At 41.4% G+C, this 19,030-nt stretch overlaps 1 protein-coding gene across 1 annotated transcript in view; it reads right to left on the reverse strand.

Annotated features, from left to right (window-relative positions):
* Positions 1-19,030, reverse strand: part of LOC124142592 (serine/threonine-protein kinase Sgk1-like) — a 127,413-nt gene that overhangs the window by 42,929 nt on the left and 65,454 nt on the right. Inside the window, exon 4 of the mRNA XM_046511169.2 lies at positions 5,454-5,599. Within this exon, the coding sequence (XP_046367125.1) occupies positions 5,454-5,599 (146 nt within the window). The remainder of the gene's footprint in view (positions 1-5,453; positions 5,600-19,030) is intronic.

The raw sequence follows: 19,030 nt of genomic DNA on the forward strand, positions 1-19,030 counted from the left end.
TAATATTTTCACAGTTGTAATGGTTTAAAAGATGAATAATGACTCATATTTTTCAGTTTATACAGATGAAAACATATTGTGAAACCTGTTATTGGCACACACTGGTCTTGGGTGAGATTTGTCTTAATTTTGAGATTCTTTGCTTGATTGATAAATCACGTAGTAATGTCACGTTTATTATATTTTGACGTTTCAAACAGTAATTGTTGGGATGGTGGGGTTTCCAAACCAACAAGGTCATTGTAACAATAATCACCAGAGAGATAATCTGTTACCATATTAGACGTAATAAGCGCCCTGCTCTAATAAGCGCCCACAGCAATATTTGCTGATATATTGGCTAGTGAACAATCCCAATTAGCATCCCTTCCGATTGATCAAGGTACACAAGACTTATTTATTCGTGTATAAAACGTGTGTTATATGCATCCTTAATTATGAGAAATTAGATTCTGGAAAAAATATATCTGTCGTATATAAACATTTCAGGCTGACAGCATAAACCACGAAATGTACGATCTTTCAACCCTGTTGTTTTTCACCAAAATAATATTCTAATATGAGACCCCTATTTCTAACCCCTGGGCGCTTATTATGTCGAATACAGTATATTCAGTGCTGAGTTTGCTGCTGGTTATACTATCTAAGAACAGATCAATCTACTATAGTTATAAAGTGTAAACTGCAACAACATCTGCCACTGTTAATTGGTGTATACTGCATCAACAGTGTGTAATCTCAGTGACTAAGCTGCAGAACACAGGGAAAATTGTAACCAAATACTTTAATAGCTTCAAAATATGATTAATGACATTATTCAATCATTCCAAAATTGTAACTTGCACAGCTACCAATCAAGTGTGATCAATCAGAAATACCTGTTGTCCCACCCACCAACTCACTCGCTCACAGACACTCACTCACTCACCCACCTGCATGCCAACCTACCCACACACAGACCCACCCACCAACTCACTCACCCACCTGCATGCCAGCCCACCAACAGACAGACCCACCCACCAACTCACTCACCCACCTGCATGCCAGCCCACCAACAGACAGACCCACCCACCAACTCACTCACTCACCAACCTGCATGCGAACCCACCCACACACAGACCCACCCACCAACTCACTCACTTACCCACCTGCATGCCAGCCCACCCGCAAACAGACCCACCCACCAACTCACTCGCTCACAGACACTCACTCACTCACCCACCTGCATGCCAACCTACCCACACACAGACCCACCCACCAACTCACTCACTCACCACATGCATGCCAGCCCACCAACAGACAGACCCACCCACCAACTCATTCACTCACCAACCGGCATGCGAACCCACCCACACACAGACCCACCCACCAACTCACTCACTCACCCACCTGCATGCCAGCCCACCCACAAACAGACCCACCCACCAACTCACTCACCCACCTGCATGCCAGCCCACCCACACACAGACCCACCCACCAACTCACTCGCTCACAGACACTCTCCCACCTGCATGCCAGACCACCCACACACAGCCCCACCCACCAACTCACTCACTCGCTCACAGACAGGACACTATGTCTCAGCTGGTGGCACAGTTACCTACATCACCAATATGTCACAGTCTGGTACAACATATGGGAATCTAGGACCATATGGGGCTGTCTGCACGGTGAAAACACATGTACATGTCAAGGCAAACAAAGTACTAGAACGCCAGGATGGATCATTGATATGTCTGGCACAGATTCGTCTCTGTTTTGTTGGAAATGAACAGTTTCATACGTCAAAAGTAACAAGTGAGTGAGTAAGTTTTTATGCTACTTTTAGCAATATCCCAGCATAGGCCACCAGAATTGGACTAAACACAATGTACACATGTGGGGAATGAAACCCAGGCCTTTCATGTAATGAGCAAATGCTTTAACCACTAGGCTAGCCCACCCGACCCATTTTCCTATATACTGAACAAAAAAAGGTTAGGAATCATGAATATATTTGGGATAATTTTTTGCATTGAAGACAGAGCACTTTCATAAAAATATCCCCCAAAAGCGCAGTCTTTGTTTAGCATAGTACCAAGTAACGTTGAGAACAACGTAGAATTTCTGCAACATATCTGAGCTCCATGACAATGGATGAGTGAAGCCCCCGTTACACTATCCAAAACTTCGGCAAAGTTTTTGACAGACTTTGATGGAATAGAAACCGAGATCCTTTTTCTCGTCAAACTTTGATCAAATGTTGATTTAATTTAGCCTATCAGAATGAAAGGAATATTTACCCCTTTTCAACTGGAAGTGCATAGAGTCAAGTCAAAATGAGCCAACTATTTTGGACAGACGAGATGTTGGAAGAATTAATTAATTTAGTTGAACAACGAGCCATTCTCGGGACCAAATATGCCTTTTCCTACCTCAACGCCGCCTTCTCAACATGGCCATACACAAAATACATATGGCAACAGAAAAACATTCTTCGTCAGTAGCATCTTTCTTGGCAAGATAATTCCCACCAAAACTTTGACCGCCTGTCAAAAACTTTGATGAGTGTAAACGAAAACAAGTTTTTGATCAAAGTTTTTGATAGTGTAACAGGGGGTTTGTGTTGGATCTAAAGCTGCCTTCATGAATATTTCAGTTGTATCCCAGCAGCCAAAGTGGTTGGAGGGCATGAATGGATGCCTGCAGGAGACGTGTCTGCCCATGAGAAAGTCCTGGGAAGATGCCAGGTTAGAACTGGTCTTCAGAAACCCAAGCTTGTTGTAAGATCCTACAGGATCGGGTGGTCAGGCTCGCTGACTTCGTTGATGCATGTCATCATATCCCAATTGCATGGATTGATGCTCATGATATCAATCACTGGATTGTCTGATTCAGACTCAATTATTTTCAGACCACCATCATATAGCTGGAATATTGCTGAGTGCGGTGTTAAACAACAAACAAACAAACCCATGAGCAAGGTCAAGTGATGACAAACCAAGCATCATGATTGGGATTTTCAGTAGATGATAGAAAAACAGTGGGAATATGATATTCACCAGAATATTAGGCTCATTGTTAATAATGATTCTTGTTTTCATAATTATATTCAATGCATAATTCCATTTTTACGTAATTCGTAATTTTTATCTCTCCAGAAAATATCCAAACCCAAACATAACTTCAATGTGTACGAAAGCATGACCATTGTTTTTTTCAGACATGCAGTACAATAAACACAGATCTATCTTGGTTTGTCAGAATCAGCCAATCCAAGCTGAGTGTATGTGAGGAAATCAAGGGCAGGTCAGACAACGTACAGCACACTAGAAGGTCCAAGGTCGTTTCTGTCCCCCCCATGAAGGTCGCAACCAATCCAAGAACAATAAAAGTTCAGCTACATTTACATCTAGGACAGCATTCTGGGACATGGTGTACCCCATGCTGTGATATTGCTGGAACATTGCTAAAATGCATTGTAAAACCTTACTCACTCACTCTTTGGTTCAAATCAAATCATATGTTTCTAATTCACCAAACATCATGATGATCAAACATATCCAGCAAAATAAGCATATTGTGATCATCACCTGATAATACAGATCCCAAAGAGTCCAAACAAAATACATCAAACGGAAATAACAACTTGTTAGCTAATTTTAGTAAAAGCTGTTAGATTTTTGTCCTACTTCAAATCATAATCAGTACCATAAAAAGTATACCATGTTTTTAAACCACAGCCTGAAGCTTAAAACATTCATCATATCACCACTACTCAACAGGTGCTTCTTGAAATAGACTTTCTAGTTAAGTAGAACATGACACTCATTCTTTAATTAGCCATCATTGACAGATCTCTCAATCTCTCCCACAACTTTTTGTCCATGGTGATAGAGTGGTAGATCGTGAAATCCACATGTCTCTGTATAGTCGTGCTCCTAGACTCCAGCGTGAGAGCCCCTCAGGGCTTACGCAATGACCTGCACGTTTGTCTCTAATCATGTTGTTAGCTGAACATGTCGAGAGACAAAGGCCTCAATCACTTGAAGGATAATGGTTTTATAACAAACTTAACTGCGACTTTAGGCAGTTCAGTAAAGAACACTGTCAGAGTTTTTAAAGATTCTGCAGGAAAATGAAATAAACGGTGTAAGCAGGGAAGTAGTACTGCCTTGGGTGGTATTTCCTATTTCTGGTCCGTAAAGGAGAAATAACTCTATTTACAACTTATTACAAGTGAAAATCATCATTATTCTTCAATTGTCATTTTCATGTTTATAAATTACTGTTTTTGCTTTATTATCACCCTGCTTCAATAAGTGCCCCCTCCACAACCATCTTATAGTCTAATCTGTAAGCAATCTTAAACAAGCACCCCTACGAAGTCTGAAAATTACTTGATGATCTGTATTTTTGGTATATATTACACATTTCTCTAATAGAAAACTATATTGTCTGGTCCAGATTCCATTATTTATATACTGCCGTCATAAGAGTTGGAATATTGCTGAGTGCGGCGTTTAACAACAAACAAACAAATCTCATAGAAAACAGAAGCTTAAAAGGGACATTATTGCCTAGCAACTACTATTTAAAAAGATTGGTTTCATCAACATTTGAAATGTTTGTTCACTACCGCTTGATCTCTGCCAAAAAAATTAACCTGTTGTGTATTGTTTTAATAAGCGCCACCATTATTCAAATTTCTAAGCGCAATTTTCTTAAAGTAGTGGCTACACTTATTAATTATCAACATACAGTGAAATACAGGGAGTGAAGATCAAACCCTTTGGCTCAGGTACCCATCTTGCAGGAAATGTCTGTTAGAAAGGTCTTACACATGTGCATATGTAGATACATTTCTAACATACATGTATATGCATATCTAGATATTTGCCATCCCAACAATTTCATTGGGAAGAGTACCATCCATACTAAGAAGGTCTCACTGTATCCAAGGCAAGAAGACAATTTCATTTACTACATATACTCTGGCTTTGTCAAATGGGTACAATAACACACGTACAACATCACCCTTATCCAATTCCCTTTTCATACGCCTTTTGGAAAATCGTTACCAATTTCGTGAAACACATGATCACAGGTAAATAGTGCCAACAAACCAAGGACATATTTGGAATAATTTCAGTGAGCTAATGAGTGTTGGTTGATGCTGTGTGAAGTAACATTTCAGGGCCTTGATCCACAAAGCGTTCTAGTACTACAACATTCACGAGCCTACGATAACTGGAGAGTAACATGAGGTAATAACGCTGTGAAAGCTCTGTGGATCGGCACCCAATAACGTTAGAGACAGACACCATGAATTGGCTTCACATTGTCCCCCACTTTTCACTAGATTATTCCATCACCCTTGCTTGGTTCTGAACCCAGGGCTTGTGAATATGGCCAGCTAAGGGACACAACTCTGCATGCTGTCACATTCAAATGATCACCATCAAGCTACTTACTGTTGGCACACATTTTTATGAGAGATCAGCTGTTGAATAAATTCATCTAGACCCTCCCTGCGATGACGAATAAATTCCGGATCCAAATTTCCAAATATTTTCTTTCCAGGGAGCTTCAGGTTTGCATCAGGATACAATCTTCGAATCTGCAAAACAAAGAAAGGGTATTATCATTCAAGCTACTGTGATGAGGTTTATTGGTAGTTTTAGGTCCACAGTAACGATGAACGATCAATCATATCTGGACCCTTTTCCACAATGTAAGACTACCACAGGTCAACGTTCACCAAAGGGTCTTACGACAATCGCAGTGGTAAGAAAGATATGTGCCACTGTTGAGTGTGACACACACAGCAAAATGTGCTCACGTACTGTGTGAAACAGAGTATAATCTGCCCTGTTACTATTTCACACAAAGCAAGTATCCCTGAAGGGAATGTGTCTAATGTGCTAGGGCTGGGATGAGTAACTCGGGTACCCGGGTCAGGTGGGTACTAAGTAGGACCCGGGTACCCACAGGACTACTCGGACCTATGTTTATTTACGCGATTTTATTGTTTAATGGCAAAAACTTATCTAGAACTCTATGGTTTCACTACAAGTCACTAATGGTCGTAATTCTTTCTGACTATGCACCCATTCATTCTGACTTTTCATATCTTTGAATAAACATATAACTTGAGTCAAATTCAGTGTATGCATGACCAGATTGTTTAATACATGTATCTAAATGCGTTTTGCAAGTGCTATGGTAAGAAAATGCCCAATCGGACATTTTGTACCTATCTCTTGAGACCCACAGAGGGTACCTGGGTAGGGGTCGGGTAATAGGGGGTTGGGTACCCGGGTAGCAAATTCGGACTCGTCCCAGCCCTATAATGTGCCCTGTCTGAGTGTCACACACAGACAATGTACCCCTGTGAAGTGTGATATACAAAGCTTAATGTACCCATCTTTTCAAGTCAAATCTGGCTGAAACAAGGCACACCGATAACAGAAGTAGTTGCATTTGAAATTACAATCTAACCTAAAAACTAACAAACTTTAAAAAGTATTTTATTTAGGATAACACTTTCTCCCTGAAGTACAGATTCTAGTGTTTTTGTTGTTGTTTTTTTCCTGTTGTGGAAGCCTCGGTGGCTGAGTGGGTTAGATTGCTGACTTTGTGTGCTGGCGATTAGGTGTCTCACCATGGCAGTGACACTGGGTTCAAATCCCGGACGACTCAACCCAAAAAAGTACTTGAATCTGTACTTTTATACTAAGAGTGAGTGAGTGAGTATAGTTTTACGCCGCTTTTAGCAATATTCCAGCAATATCACGGCGGGGGAACACCAGAAATTGGCTTCACACATTGTACCCATGTCGGGAATCGAAACCCGGGTCTTCGGCTTTTTTTACTAAGAAAGTGTTACCCCCAATTTTACATTTTTTTTACATTTGACCACTTTTTTTGGATAAAACATCTATGCTAACATCTTAATTATTCACATGAAGGTCAAACATAGGATATTCCCCTCACCACATATAGTTAGTTACCTGAACAATGATTTGTCAGGAAATGTCAACATTACTTTCCTGACAGAGAGCGCTGGATTAATAAACAAGAAACAAAAGTCCATGTGACAAATTGTTGGTAATTTGGACTCTCCATGCATGAAAGAACAAAAGTGATCTACGTCATACCTTGGCATTAAGCTGAAGGTGAACCTACAGAGCCACAGCCTGGGGCCGGGCTACGTAGCTAGGTCAATACGATCGTCACTCTGACAAGCAATTATTTCTCACGAGGTCACCACAGCCAACCAAATGAGTACCTTGTTTGTGACACATGAATAATATAGAGATTTTATCTCTCTAGGCCAGAAGGCATAGTATTAATAAAACTATTGCCCTCACTGACATGAAGTCTGGTTCATAAAAATAACAACTTTCACATAGTAGAACACAACAGTGTTATAGAAAACATGTACTGATTCAATTTAGTATTTAGGTAGAAAAGACTATAATAAAGTTATAAATTATTATTGTTACTATGAACATACCCACTTGCACAACGCGATCTTAGCGCTAAGATGATCGTGACTCCCATACTTTAACATAGGCTTACAACAGTCTTAGCACTGAGATCGCTTTGTGCAAGGGGACCCTTGTGTCCATGAAAAAGAGGGTAGCTAAATGGATTGGGTGGTCGGGTTTGGAGATTTGATAGAGGGCCATCATGCGGATCGATGCTCATTATGTCTATCATTGGTCGGTCGGTTCAGACTTGATTATTTACAGGGTAATGTCATATAGTTGGAATATGGCTGAGCGTGGCAAGACTGTCTTGCTTGACAACGGTATAAGGATCTATACCGAAATGTCGCTTTTTACAGTATTAAAGAAGTTGTTATCCATAAAATTGTGTCTACCTTATTAAAGTGTTATGTTACACATAGGATTTATCTATTATTCTACATAGATAACAGAGATTGGAAGTTTGTGAGTGAATGATATGTCCCTGTGGCCTGTATCAGCACATATGTACAGCTCTATCACAACAGCTATCATGACATCGCACCACATACTGGAGTGAGTGAGTGAGTTGGGTTTAACGCCTCTTTTAACAGTATTCCAGTTATATCACAGCGTGTCAGCTTAATGTGGGAGGAAAGCCTGAAGTGATGCAGGTCTTAGACGTTTACCACTTCGGTGAAACCCACGAGCACATACTGGAGGTAGGGTGGCACAGACTGAAAACTTATGTTCTATAGTGGTACATCCAGACTTCAACCCTGATTCTGTAGACAATCTGGCCACTTAGTCCCAATCTTAGCTTCTTACAACAAGCATACTTGGTCATAATTCTTCCACAGAGACCAAGTGCCATCTTTAAAAGTCTTTTGGTATGACGAGGCCAGGGACTGAACCACCAAACTTCTGCTCTCTGGGCAGACGGTCTATCTACTACACCATGGAGGTGGTCTCCAAAGTTTTAGAAGAGAACTGAACAAGGTGATAGGAAGTGTTCAAGATAACTGTACTTATCTAGTGACGTGTGTGTGTGTGTGTGTGTGTGTGTGTGTGTGTGTGTGTGTGGCTGCGTGTGTGGCTGTGGCTGTGGCTGCTTGTACTAGTACGGACTGATGCTGATTTTATAGTGCTATTCCACTGAGATGCCATGTTGCAGTTAAACATGGATACCCCACTTAGACACGCTATTCTGACTCCGAGCTGACCAGTTCTTGTTTTATTCCGTTAATGCCGAGTGCCTGGCAGGGTTACAACAAGTACCATCATTTAATATCTTTTGGTATGACGTGGCCGGGGATTTATCCCCGACCTTCTGCTCTCCAGGCAGACGCTCTATCCACTGACAACGGAGGCGGTATAATGTAAGAGAAGTAGTAAACCCATTCTTTGTGCTTGTAACATGAAATTCTTTCAATATATTTTTTATGGTAGACAATATTTAATAACAAACAATCTGAAGATCAATAAACTTGGGGAAGAGATATAAAACATAATATCAATCATACTATCAAAAACAATCTAGGAAAACAAATACATACAGCGATCCCTTGCTACATCGCTACCTTATAATTGATGATCTGTGGTCTAACTGACTAGGAGTCGTAGGGGGTAGATGACCAACACAACAGTAGATGCTCGGCCTACCTAACATGATCCATGCTACACACTGTATATCACAGTTTGAAAAAGATTAAAATATAGTAGTTGTTTATGATAAATAGTGTAAGAAAAGGGGGACAAAAAACAGATTTATCAAGTTTTATCCGCAGTAAAAAACTCTGCCATGTCTGTTTGATCCTACTAATAAAGCCACATGTGACAGCATCACTATTGAAAAATAGGAAAAATAGCTCAAAATAAGCAAAAACATTCCCCTGCTTGCATTTGTATAGTTTAATATGATTAAACCTTGAAATTGAATATCAAAGAGGTGCATAAATGTCGAAAATTTGACATCAACATGGAAAAAGTACTCAAAAAATAGAAGTTCCATAAAGGCATGCGGCAACCTCATCAGTGACATCCTTCTGAACCACATTTCAGCTAACACGTATATTGTAACTACTTTGGTAATTAAAATTTACATATACTTACAAATGCATTTAATTCAAGCTGTTGTGTAGGGGCAAAAGCCCCCCAAACCCTGTTATTTTTGCGAGGCTACAAAAATGGCGTCTGGAAAACTTAGAAACCGTTACTTAATATTGAGCTTGTGCACTTCCCTTGCCGACATGGCAAAACGTGTCGGGTATACTGCATTCTTGCAGATATAAATACACTGTCTATATATATATATACTTCTCAACTTTTGAATACCGTATTTGACGTAATAAGCGCCCAGGGCGCTCTCAAAATTAGAAATAGGGGGGTCTTATTAGAATATTATTTTGGTGGAAAAAACAGAGTTGAAAGTTAAAATTTATGCTGACGGTCTGAACTGTTTATATACGACAGATATATTTTTCCAGAATTTAATTGCCCATTATTAAGGGTGCATATAACACACGAGTGCGCATTATACACGAATAAATAAGTCTTGTGTACATTGATCAATCGGAAGGGATGCTAATTGGGATTGTTCACTTGCCAATATATTAGCAAATATCACTGTGGGCGCTTATTAGAGTGGGGCGTTTATTACGTCGAATACGGTATGTCAAATGTATCGTTAAATATATCTGACATATCTGATTATCCCTATCAAAAGTAGTATATATCATTTAATCAAAGAAGTGAAAGGTTACACTATCCCCCTGAACATGATACTACAAGGATTCCAAGTCAGGATCAAGTTACTTTCAGACTTGTGCTTTGGTAAGTAAACACTTTACCAACCAAAATATTACAATAAGAGACCTGCGAAGATCCGGGGTAGAATAGGTCTTCAGCAACCCATACTTGCAGTAAAAAGTGACTATGCTTTTCGTAAGAAGCGACTAACCGGATCAGGTGGTCAGGCTCGCTGACTTGGTTGATCGTATCCCATTTGCGTGGATCGATGCACATGTTATCAATCACTGGATTGTCTGATCCAGACTCGATTATTTACAGACTGCTGTCATGTAGCTGGAATATCGCTGAGAGCGGCATTAAACAACAAACAACAACAACTACAATAAGACACTAAACTGATACAAGGTGCATGAACAATTACACACACAAGAACTTACACTCAAGCTTTACTTTAGTAATTTCCACTGCAAAGTAAACAAGTATTTGTCACAGAAGTGACGAAATGTCCCCCGCCTGTATATACACCAAAATACCAAATATGAAGACAATCCAGCGATTAGTTCTTGAGATATCGCGGCAACACCGTTTTCCAATTCCAAAAGCAGATATGCCTGCTGTGACCTTGAAAATAGGGTCAAGGTCACCAAAACCGACTGGTGTCTGCGGTGTCTGTATATACACCATAGTTCCAAATATTAAGACAATCCTGCGATTAGTTCTTGAGATATCGCGGCAACACCGTTTTCCAACTCCAAAAGCAGATTTACCTGCTGTGACCTTGAAAATGGGGTCAAGGTCACCAAAACCGACTGGTGTCTGCGGTGTCTGTATATACACCATAGTTCCAAACATGAAGACAATCCTGCGATTAGTGCTTGAGATATCGTGGCAACACCGTTTTCCAACTCCAAAAGCAGATTTACCTGCTGTGACCTTGAAAATGGGGTCAAGGTCACCAAAACCGACTGGTGTCTGCGGAGTCTGTATATACACCATAGTTCCAAATATGAAGACAATCCAGTGTTTAGTTCTTGAGATATCGCGGCAACACCGTTTTCCAACTCCAAAAGCAGATTTGCCTGCTGTGACCTTGAAAATAGGGTCAAGGTCACCAAAACCGACTGGTGTCTGCGGTGTCTGTATATACACCATAGTTCCAAACATGAAGACAATCCTGCGATTAGTTCTTGAGATATCGCGGCAACACCGTTTTCCAACTCCAAAAGCAGATTTACCTGCTGTGAACTTGAAATGGGCTCAAGGTCACCAAAACCGACTGGTGTCTGCGGAGTCCGTATATACACCCTAGTACCAAATAGGAAGACAATCCAGAGATTAGTTCTTGAGATATCGCAGGAACACCGTTTTCCAACTCCAAAAGCAGATATGCCTGCTGTGACCTTGAAAATGGGGTCAAGGTCACCAAAACCGACTGGTGTCTGCGGAGTCTGTATATACACCATAGTTCCAAATATGAAGACAATCCAGTGTTTAGTTCTTGAGATATCGCGGCAACAAACAGGTGGGACGTATGGACGGACGTACGGACGGTCGTGAATACTATATCCCCCGCTTCGCGCGTCGGGGGACAACAAGGTGATTGACACCACATGTTGAACGACGACAACTGTCCCCCATGTCACATATCGATACAACCTGAGAGTCTATCATTCCTAACATCTGGACCTGACACTCGATTACACACACTGACGGAGTTCACAGGTCGCATGTCACCAGCACTTCATGCACAAGGTCATGGTCGATAGTTTTGTTGTGACGAACACCTTCAATACCTGCCAGGCAGATGACAGGGATTTGAAGTGTGTGTATTCTGTATTGACAGTACTGATATGGTAGGTTTTGTTTGTTGTTTAATGCAGCACTCAGCAACATTCCAGCGATATGCCGGCAGTCTGTAAATAATGCAGCTGTATGACAGCGGCCTGTAAACAATCCAGCTTAGACCACATAACTCAGTGATTGGTATTGTAAGCATCAATCCATGCTGTCAGGGTACGATGACACACAATCAACCAAGTCACCGAGCCTGACCACCCGATTCATTTGGTTGCCTCTTGCATAGGGACCTATTCTAACTGTGAGTGGGTGAGTGAGTGAGTTGGGTTTAACACTGCTTTTAACAGTATTCCAGTTACATGTATATCATGGCGTGTCAGCTTATTGTGGGAGGAAAGCCCGAAGTGATGCAGGTCTCAGACGTTTACCACTTCGGTGAAACCCACGAGCACGGGTATGATGCTGACAAACCTAGAAACATAATCGGGGTGAACCGGGATTCGAACCCACAATCATAGGTTTCTGGCGTGTCCAAGGGACGCAACTCTGCACAGCGAATCGCGGCGCCTTAGACGACTGGGCCACCCGTGTGAGCGAGTGGTTGAGTGAGTGTTTGAGTAAGTGATAGAGTGAATGATAGATTGAGTGATAGATTGAGTGATAGATTGAGTGCTTAAGTGAGTGAGTGAATGGTAGAGTGGTTGAGTGAGTGGTTGAATGAATGGTTGAGTAAGTGTTTGAGTGGTTGAGTGAGTGACCCATGCTTGTTGTAAGAGGGGACTAAGGGAATTGAGTGGTCAGGCTTGCTGACTTGGTCGATGCATCTTATCGTCAACCTATTACGTAGATTGATCCTCATGATGTCAATCACAGGATTGTGCGGTAAAGATGGAGATGAAAGTAGTGTGACACTGTAAGGGTGGGGCTGAAAGTAGTGTGACACTGTAAGGGTGGGGCTGGAAGTAGTGTGACACTGTAAGGGTGGGCCTGAAAGTAGTGTGACACTGTTAGGGTGGGGCTGAAAGTAATGTGACACTGTAAGGGTGGGGCTGAAAGTAGTGTGACACTGTAAGGGTGGGGCTGAAAGTAGTGTGACACTGTAAGGGTGGGGCTGAAAGTAGTGTGACACTGTAAGGGTGGGGCTGAAAGTAGTGTGACACTGTTAGGGTGGGGCTGAAAGTAATGTGACACTGTAAGGGTGGGGCTGAAAGTAGTGTGACACTGTTAGGGCGGGGCTGAAAGTAGTGTGACACTGTAAGGGCGGGGCTGAAAGTGGTGTGACACTGTTAGGGCGGGGCTGAAAGTAGTGTGACACTGTAAGGGTGGGGCTGAAAGTAATGTGACACTGGAAGGGTGAGGCTGAAAGTAACGTGACACTGTGAGGGCGAGGCTGAAAGTAGTGTGACACTGTAAGGGTGGGGCTGAAAGTAATGTGACACTGTGAGGGCGAGGCTGAAAGTAGTTTGACACTGTTAGGGTGGGGCTGAAAGTAGTGTGACACTGTAAGGGTGGGGCTGAAAGTAGTGTGACACTGTAAGGGTAGGGCTGAAAGTAGTGTGACACTGTAAGGGTGGGGCTGAAAGTAGTGTGACACTGTCAGGGTGGAGCTGAAAGTAGTGTGACACTGTAAGGGTAGGGCTGAAAGTAGTGTGACACTGTAAGGGTGGGGCTGAAAGTAGTGTGACACTGTTAGGGTGGAGCTGAAAGTAGTGTGACACTGTAAGGGTAGGGCTGAAAGTAGTGTGACACTGTAAGGGTGGGGCTGAAAGTAGTGTGACACTGTGAGGGTGGGGCTGAAAGTAGTGTGACACTGTAAGGGTGGGGCTGAAAGTAGTGTGACACTGTTAGGGTGGAGCTGAAAGTAGTGTGACACTGTAAGGGTGGGGCTGAAAGTAGTGTGACACTGTAAGGGTGGGGCTGAAAGTAATGTGACACTGTTAGGGCGGGGCTGAAAGTAGTGTGACGCTGTAAGGGTGGGGCTGAAAGTAGTGTGACACTGTTAGGGTGGGGCTGAAAGTAGTGTGACACTGTAAGGGTGGGGCTGAAAGTAGTGTGACACTGTAAAGGTGGGGCTGAAAGTAGTGTGACGCTGTAAGGGTGGGGCTGAAAGTAGTGTGACACTGTTAGGGTGGGGCTGAAAGTAGTGTGACACTGTAAGGGTGGGGCAGAAGGTTGTGTGACACTGTAAAGGTGGGGCTGAAAGTAGTGTGACGCTGTAAGGGTGGGGCTGAAAGTTGTGTGACACTGTTAGGGTGGGGCTGAAAGTAGTGTGACACTGTAAGGGTGGGGCTGAAAGTAGTGTGACACCATATGAATAGAGGTGAAAGTTAATCTAGTGGCAACATCAATGGGTAATCCTGTCACTGGGGTTAATAACAACAATAAAATCCAGTCACCTACCAACCTAACAATACCCTCCCAGCTCCCTCTCCACACAGGGTCTATTGACCAAGGTATGTATTATTGTATTATATTTAACTCCAGTAAGGGCATTAATGGAACTCTCCATGTTGGAAGATAAAGAAGAAGATGAGTAGATTCTCCAGCAGAGTAAATCAATTTGGGACATCTAAAATCGATGACGACAAAGATGAGTTTGCACATGGTTGGAGAGAAGAACAAAATCAATTTTAAGAGACATGTTTGTGAAGTTTTTTTATCAAAGAGACATTTTTCTTCTTAAACTCAAATTATAAAGTTGGACAGGTCAGTAAAGAAAGCTAGCAATGAAAATAAATTCCTTCCTGTAATGAAACCTGTTCATTAAGAAATGAATAAATCATAAAAATGATTTTACCTTGAAATTTCTTACATAATGATTCGGTGGAGAATCAGACCAGAATTTCTGAATGTTTAGCAATGGTTTCAAGAGTAAGTGGGTTGGTATCGGGTTATCCTGCAAACTGGAGGATTTCGTGAGTGAGTCACATTTTAAACCACTTTTAGCAATATTCTAGCAATTATGACAGTGGGGGACACCAGAATGAGAGGTACAACATGTACATAGCTTTTAGCAATATTCCAGCAATATCATAGTGGAGTCACCAGATACAGGTACACACTGTTTCCATATTGGGAATCAAACCCGTGTCTTTGGCATGACAAGCGAACGCTTTAACCACAAGGCTACACCGCTGCCTTGCTAGGTGAAGGAAGCTGGAGTGGGGTGAGCTAGGACATGTCTGTGGATTATTCTTCTCATCACCCATGTTGTGAGCTAGGTGAGAGTTGGAAGTTACACAGAGACAACCAGGGACTTCCCAAAGGACATCTTGGTTCTATGGCTATTATATTTGTAAAAAGGGTGGGTTTGAATTCCGGATGGGACTTAACCCAAAAAAGTATGAGAATCTGTACTGAACTCAGAAAGTGTTATCCCAAAAATAACATTTGTGACATTTGACCACTATCTAAATGGCATTGTATGTTCATATCATATTTGTGTTTAGTTACAGTGTCATTGGTAGGCAAAAGGGGTTGACACTGTGTCAGCTTTGTCCAGTGGAAAAAACATTGAACCCTGCCTGATCTTATGTCCTACACAAATTCTGTCCTATCACAGCATAATATTGTGTCATACCAATGGGCAAATGGCGATAATACCCTTTTTACAAATGATTTTAGCAATAATCCAACCTGTCACTTCGAATGGTGGCTCCCGACTAAATGTGCACTACGACTGCTTGTGGCTTGTTGTGACAGAGCAAAGCTTAAACAGTTCTCTGTTTCCCAATACTTAAAATGGGTGCATACTACTGAATATATAACACTAGCACATATTACATCACACCACAAGATGTTAAAATATGGTACTTGTTGTTACCCTGCCTGGCTCTTAACATTAAGACAAGGACTGGTCGGCTAGGAGTCAGTATAATGTCGTTGTGTGGGGTATTCATGTTTAACTGCGGCATGGTATCTCATTGGGCTAGCACTTGTAAACAGCATTAGTCCCGACTAGAACAAACACACAGACACAAAGACACACAGAGACACAGACCCAAGCTATATAAGTACAATAATCTTGAATGCGCCATTAAATCCCATTTCACCTCACCTCACCACACCACATCAGCTCACCTTGTTATATAACAATTTTATAGTGATTGTTAGCATAGAATAGAAAGTTTTGGAAACTAATGCAACGAAACAAAACATATTAAATATACTACTCAAAAGAAGTTAAAGAACATCCAATTTGTTCATATGACTAGTTAATATCTCATGACCATGCCATATTAACTATAGTCATACGAAAAATTGTGTGTTTTTTAAACTTCTTTTAAATAGGATAGGTTGCATTTCCTGTGCTACGTCAGAAGACAAGTGTCATTTACAGGTAACATCATATCAATGATTAACACAAGCTCACTTCTTTCATCAGACCCTTCGTGTCAATACCCATGACAGCCAATAGTCGAACAGCTGCAACATGAATACAATATAGTATCCATACCATCATGGACCTCAATGCAGTGCAGTCACACAGATACTAAACATATCAATAGAATATCAGGACATTGTGCAATGCATACGCCTTCTGAAGAACATAGAAAAAATTGGTGAGGTGAGGTGAAATGGGGTTTAATGACACGTCCAAGATTACTGCATTTATATAGCGACGTGCATGTGTAAGAGTGAATATTATCCTACCCTATTTTTTTATCCCGGGGATGAAATTCTCTATTGTCAGGATGATTCTCCCTAGTGCATTTGAACCCATACCAGTGTGTTTAATCCTATCCTATACTATAGTCTAGAGTAAAACTTCCCCCAGGATAATATTTAGGTGGGATATAATCTTTGCTTACACATGCACGTGTGTACTGTTTCTACTAGTTCGGACTAATGCTGATTTTAGACTGCTAGCCAACTGAGATACCCTGCCGCAGTTTAACATGAATACCCCACTCAGACACACCATACTGACTCGGAGCTGACCAGTCCTTGTTTTAGCCCCTTAATGCCGAGCGCCATCTTTTAACGTTTTTAGGTATGACGAGGCCGGGGGATCCAACCCCTGACCTGCAGCTCTCCGGGCGGACACTCTACCACTAGACCACGGAGGTCCATTGAATAACATTATTGATTAATATTTGTGTTGGAATTTGATAAAGGATAACCATCTTGAATATGGAAACCAAGGCCTACTAAAATTCTAAATTAGCTGTATTTATCGCAATGATCAGATCATTACCAAAGTAAACTTGATGTAATCACTGGAAATCAACGAAATGTATATTGTATACTCCCCAGGGAGCTGACAATGCAAATCAAGTGCTCTGTGACATTACCGGGGTAATAAATATATAATAATGGAGCGGCATTGAGCATTCACTTGGTGTGTGGAAGTTGGTGCAATATAAAATGGACTTTAATTATGTATTATTACTAGTGAGTGAGTGAGTATGGTTTTAGGCTGCTTAAAGCAATATTCCAGCAATATCATGGCGGGGGACACCAGAAATGGGCTTCACACATGGTAACCATGTCGGGATTCGAACCCGGGTCTTTGGCGTGACGAGCGAACGTGTTATACTAACAACTGAAATACTCTACAGACCCTGTGTTATTATTAAAGGTTTACAACACTGTTTAAATAAATTTTGAGAATGAAAATTGGTTTTCTTGGGCTAAATTCACTAGATGAAATATGCACTTGGTGAGTGTCCTTTAACTTACAATAAACGGCCAGTATTGAATACAGACAGTTTCACCAGTAATATCATATATTTATTGATCATAACTGAAAACCATTACACCGACCACAGATACCACAAACTAATTTATGAACCAACCATATTACAAATACCGAAATGGATCTGTACTGTAATATATTTTATCACATGTCATACAAATGCATGCTTCATCTCAGTATCATGCTGTGTGTGTCATACCAGTTATCATACCAGAATGTCATACCAACTGTGTCATAACAACACATCATACCAGTTGTGTCATACCATTTGTGTCATAACAATGCATCATACCAGTTGTGTCACACCAGTGCATCATACCAATTGTGTCATACCAGTGCATCATACCAATTGTGTCATACCAGTGCATCATACCAACTGTGTCATACCAGTGCATCATACCAATTGTGTCATACATACTAGTGCACCATACAAATTTGTGGTTATGTCCTATTAGAAAGCCCTTGGGGCCGCCCTTGAAAAACAAACATGCATGACAAAGTCATACTAATATATTCAACCTCTAAATCCAGATAAAAGCGTGGTACATCAGCAATGACCGTCCCGTGGTTTCCCTTATTCAAGTTGAGCTGATACTAGAAGAGATTATGCAACCAGTGTAAACATACAAGTTTACCTGTAGTCGGGAATCACGCACAGCGCACACCGTGGTTGACCTTGACAATGTTATATCTGAATTTAAACAGAGAATACATAACACTTGGAATCATATCAACTCCATACCTGGTATTAACATGTAGGTTAAAGTTAAACGACTAAGGTTTCATTTCATGCTTTTCCTTTTTGAAGCACTCCAACCCTGAACGTCTTCACATAAACAAAAGCATTTGGAGGGGTCAGTGTTTCCTCGGCACCAGTGACATTATGTCAGACTGTGGTTATATAACATTAGTTTACATGATGAGGTGAGGTGAAATGGGGTTTAACATCGCATCCAAGATTATTGCACTTATATAGTGATGTGCATGCCCGTGTGTGTGTGTGTGTGTGTGTGTGTGTGTGTGTGTGTGTGTGTGTGTGTGGCTGCTTGTACTAGTCCAGACTGATGCCGATATATAGTGCTAGCACACTGAGATACCATGCCGCAGTTTAACATGAATACCCCACTCACACACTGTTTACTGACTCCGAGCCGACCAGTCCTTGTTTTAGCTCCTTAATGCCGAGCGCCAGACAGGGTAACAAGTACCATCTTTTAACGTCTTTTTTTTCGTATGACGTGGCTGGGGATCGAACCCTAGACCTTCCGCTCTCCAGGCGGACGCTCTACCATTAGACCACAGAGGCGGTCTACATTATGATAAACGTTTTAAC

Source organism: Haliotis rufescens, unplaced genomic scaffold (assembly GCF_023055435.1).
Source record: "Haliotis rufescens isolate VD_foot unplaced genomic scaffold, xgHalRufe1.0.p SCAF_2, whole genome shotgun sequence".
In the NCBI taxonomy this organism is placed as follows: domain Eukaryota; kingdom Metazoa; phylum Mollusca; class Gastropoda; order Lepetellida; family Haliotidae; genus Haliotis; species Haliotis rufescens.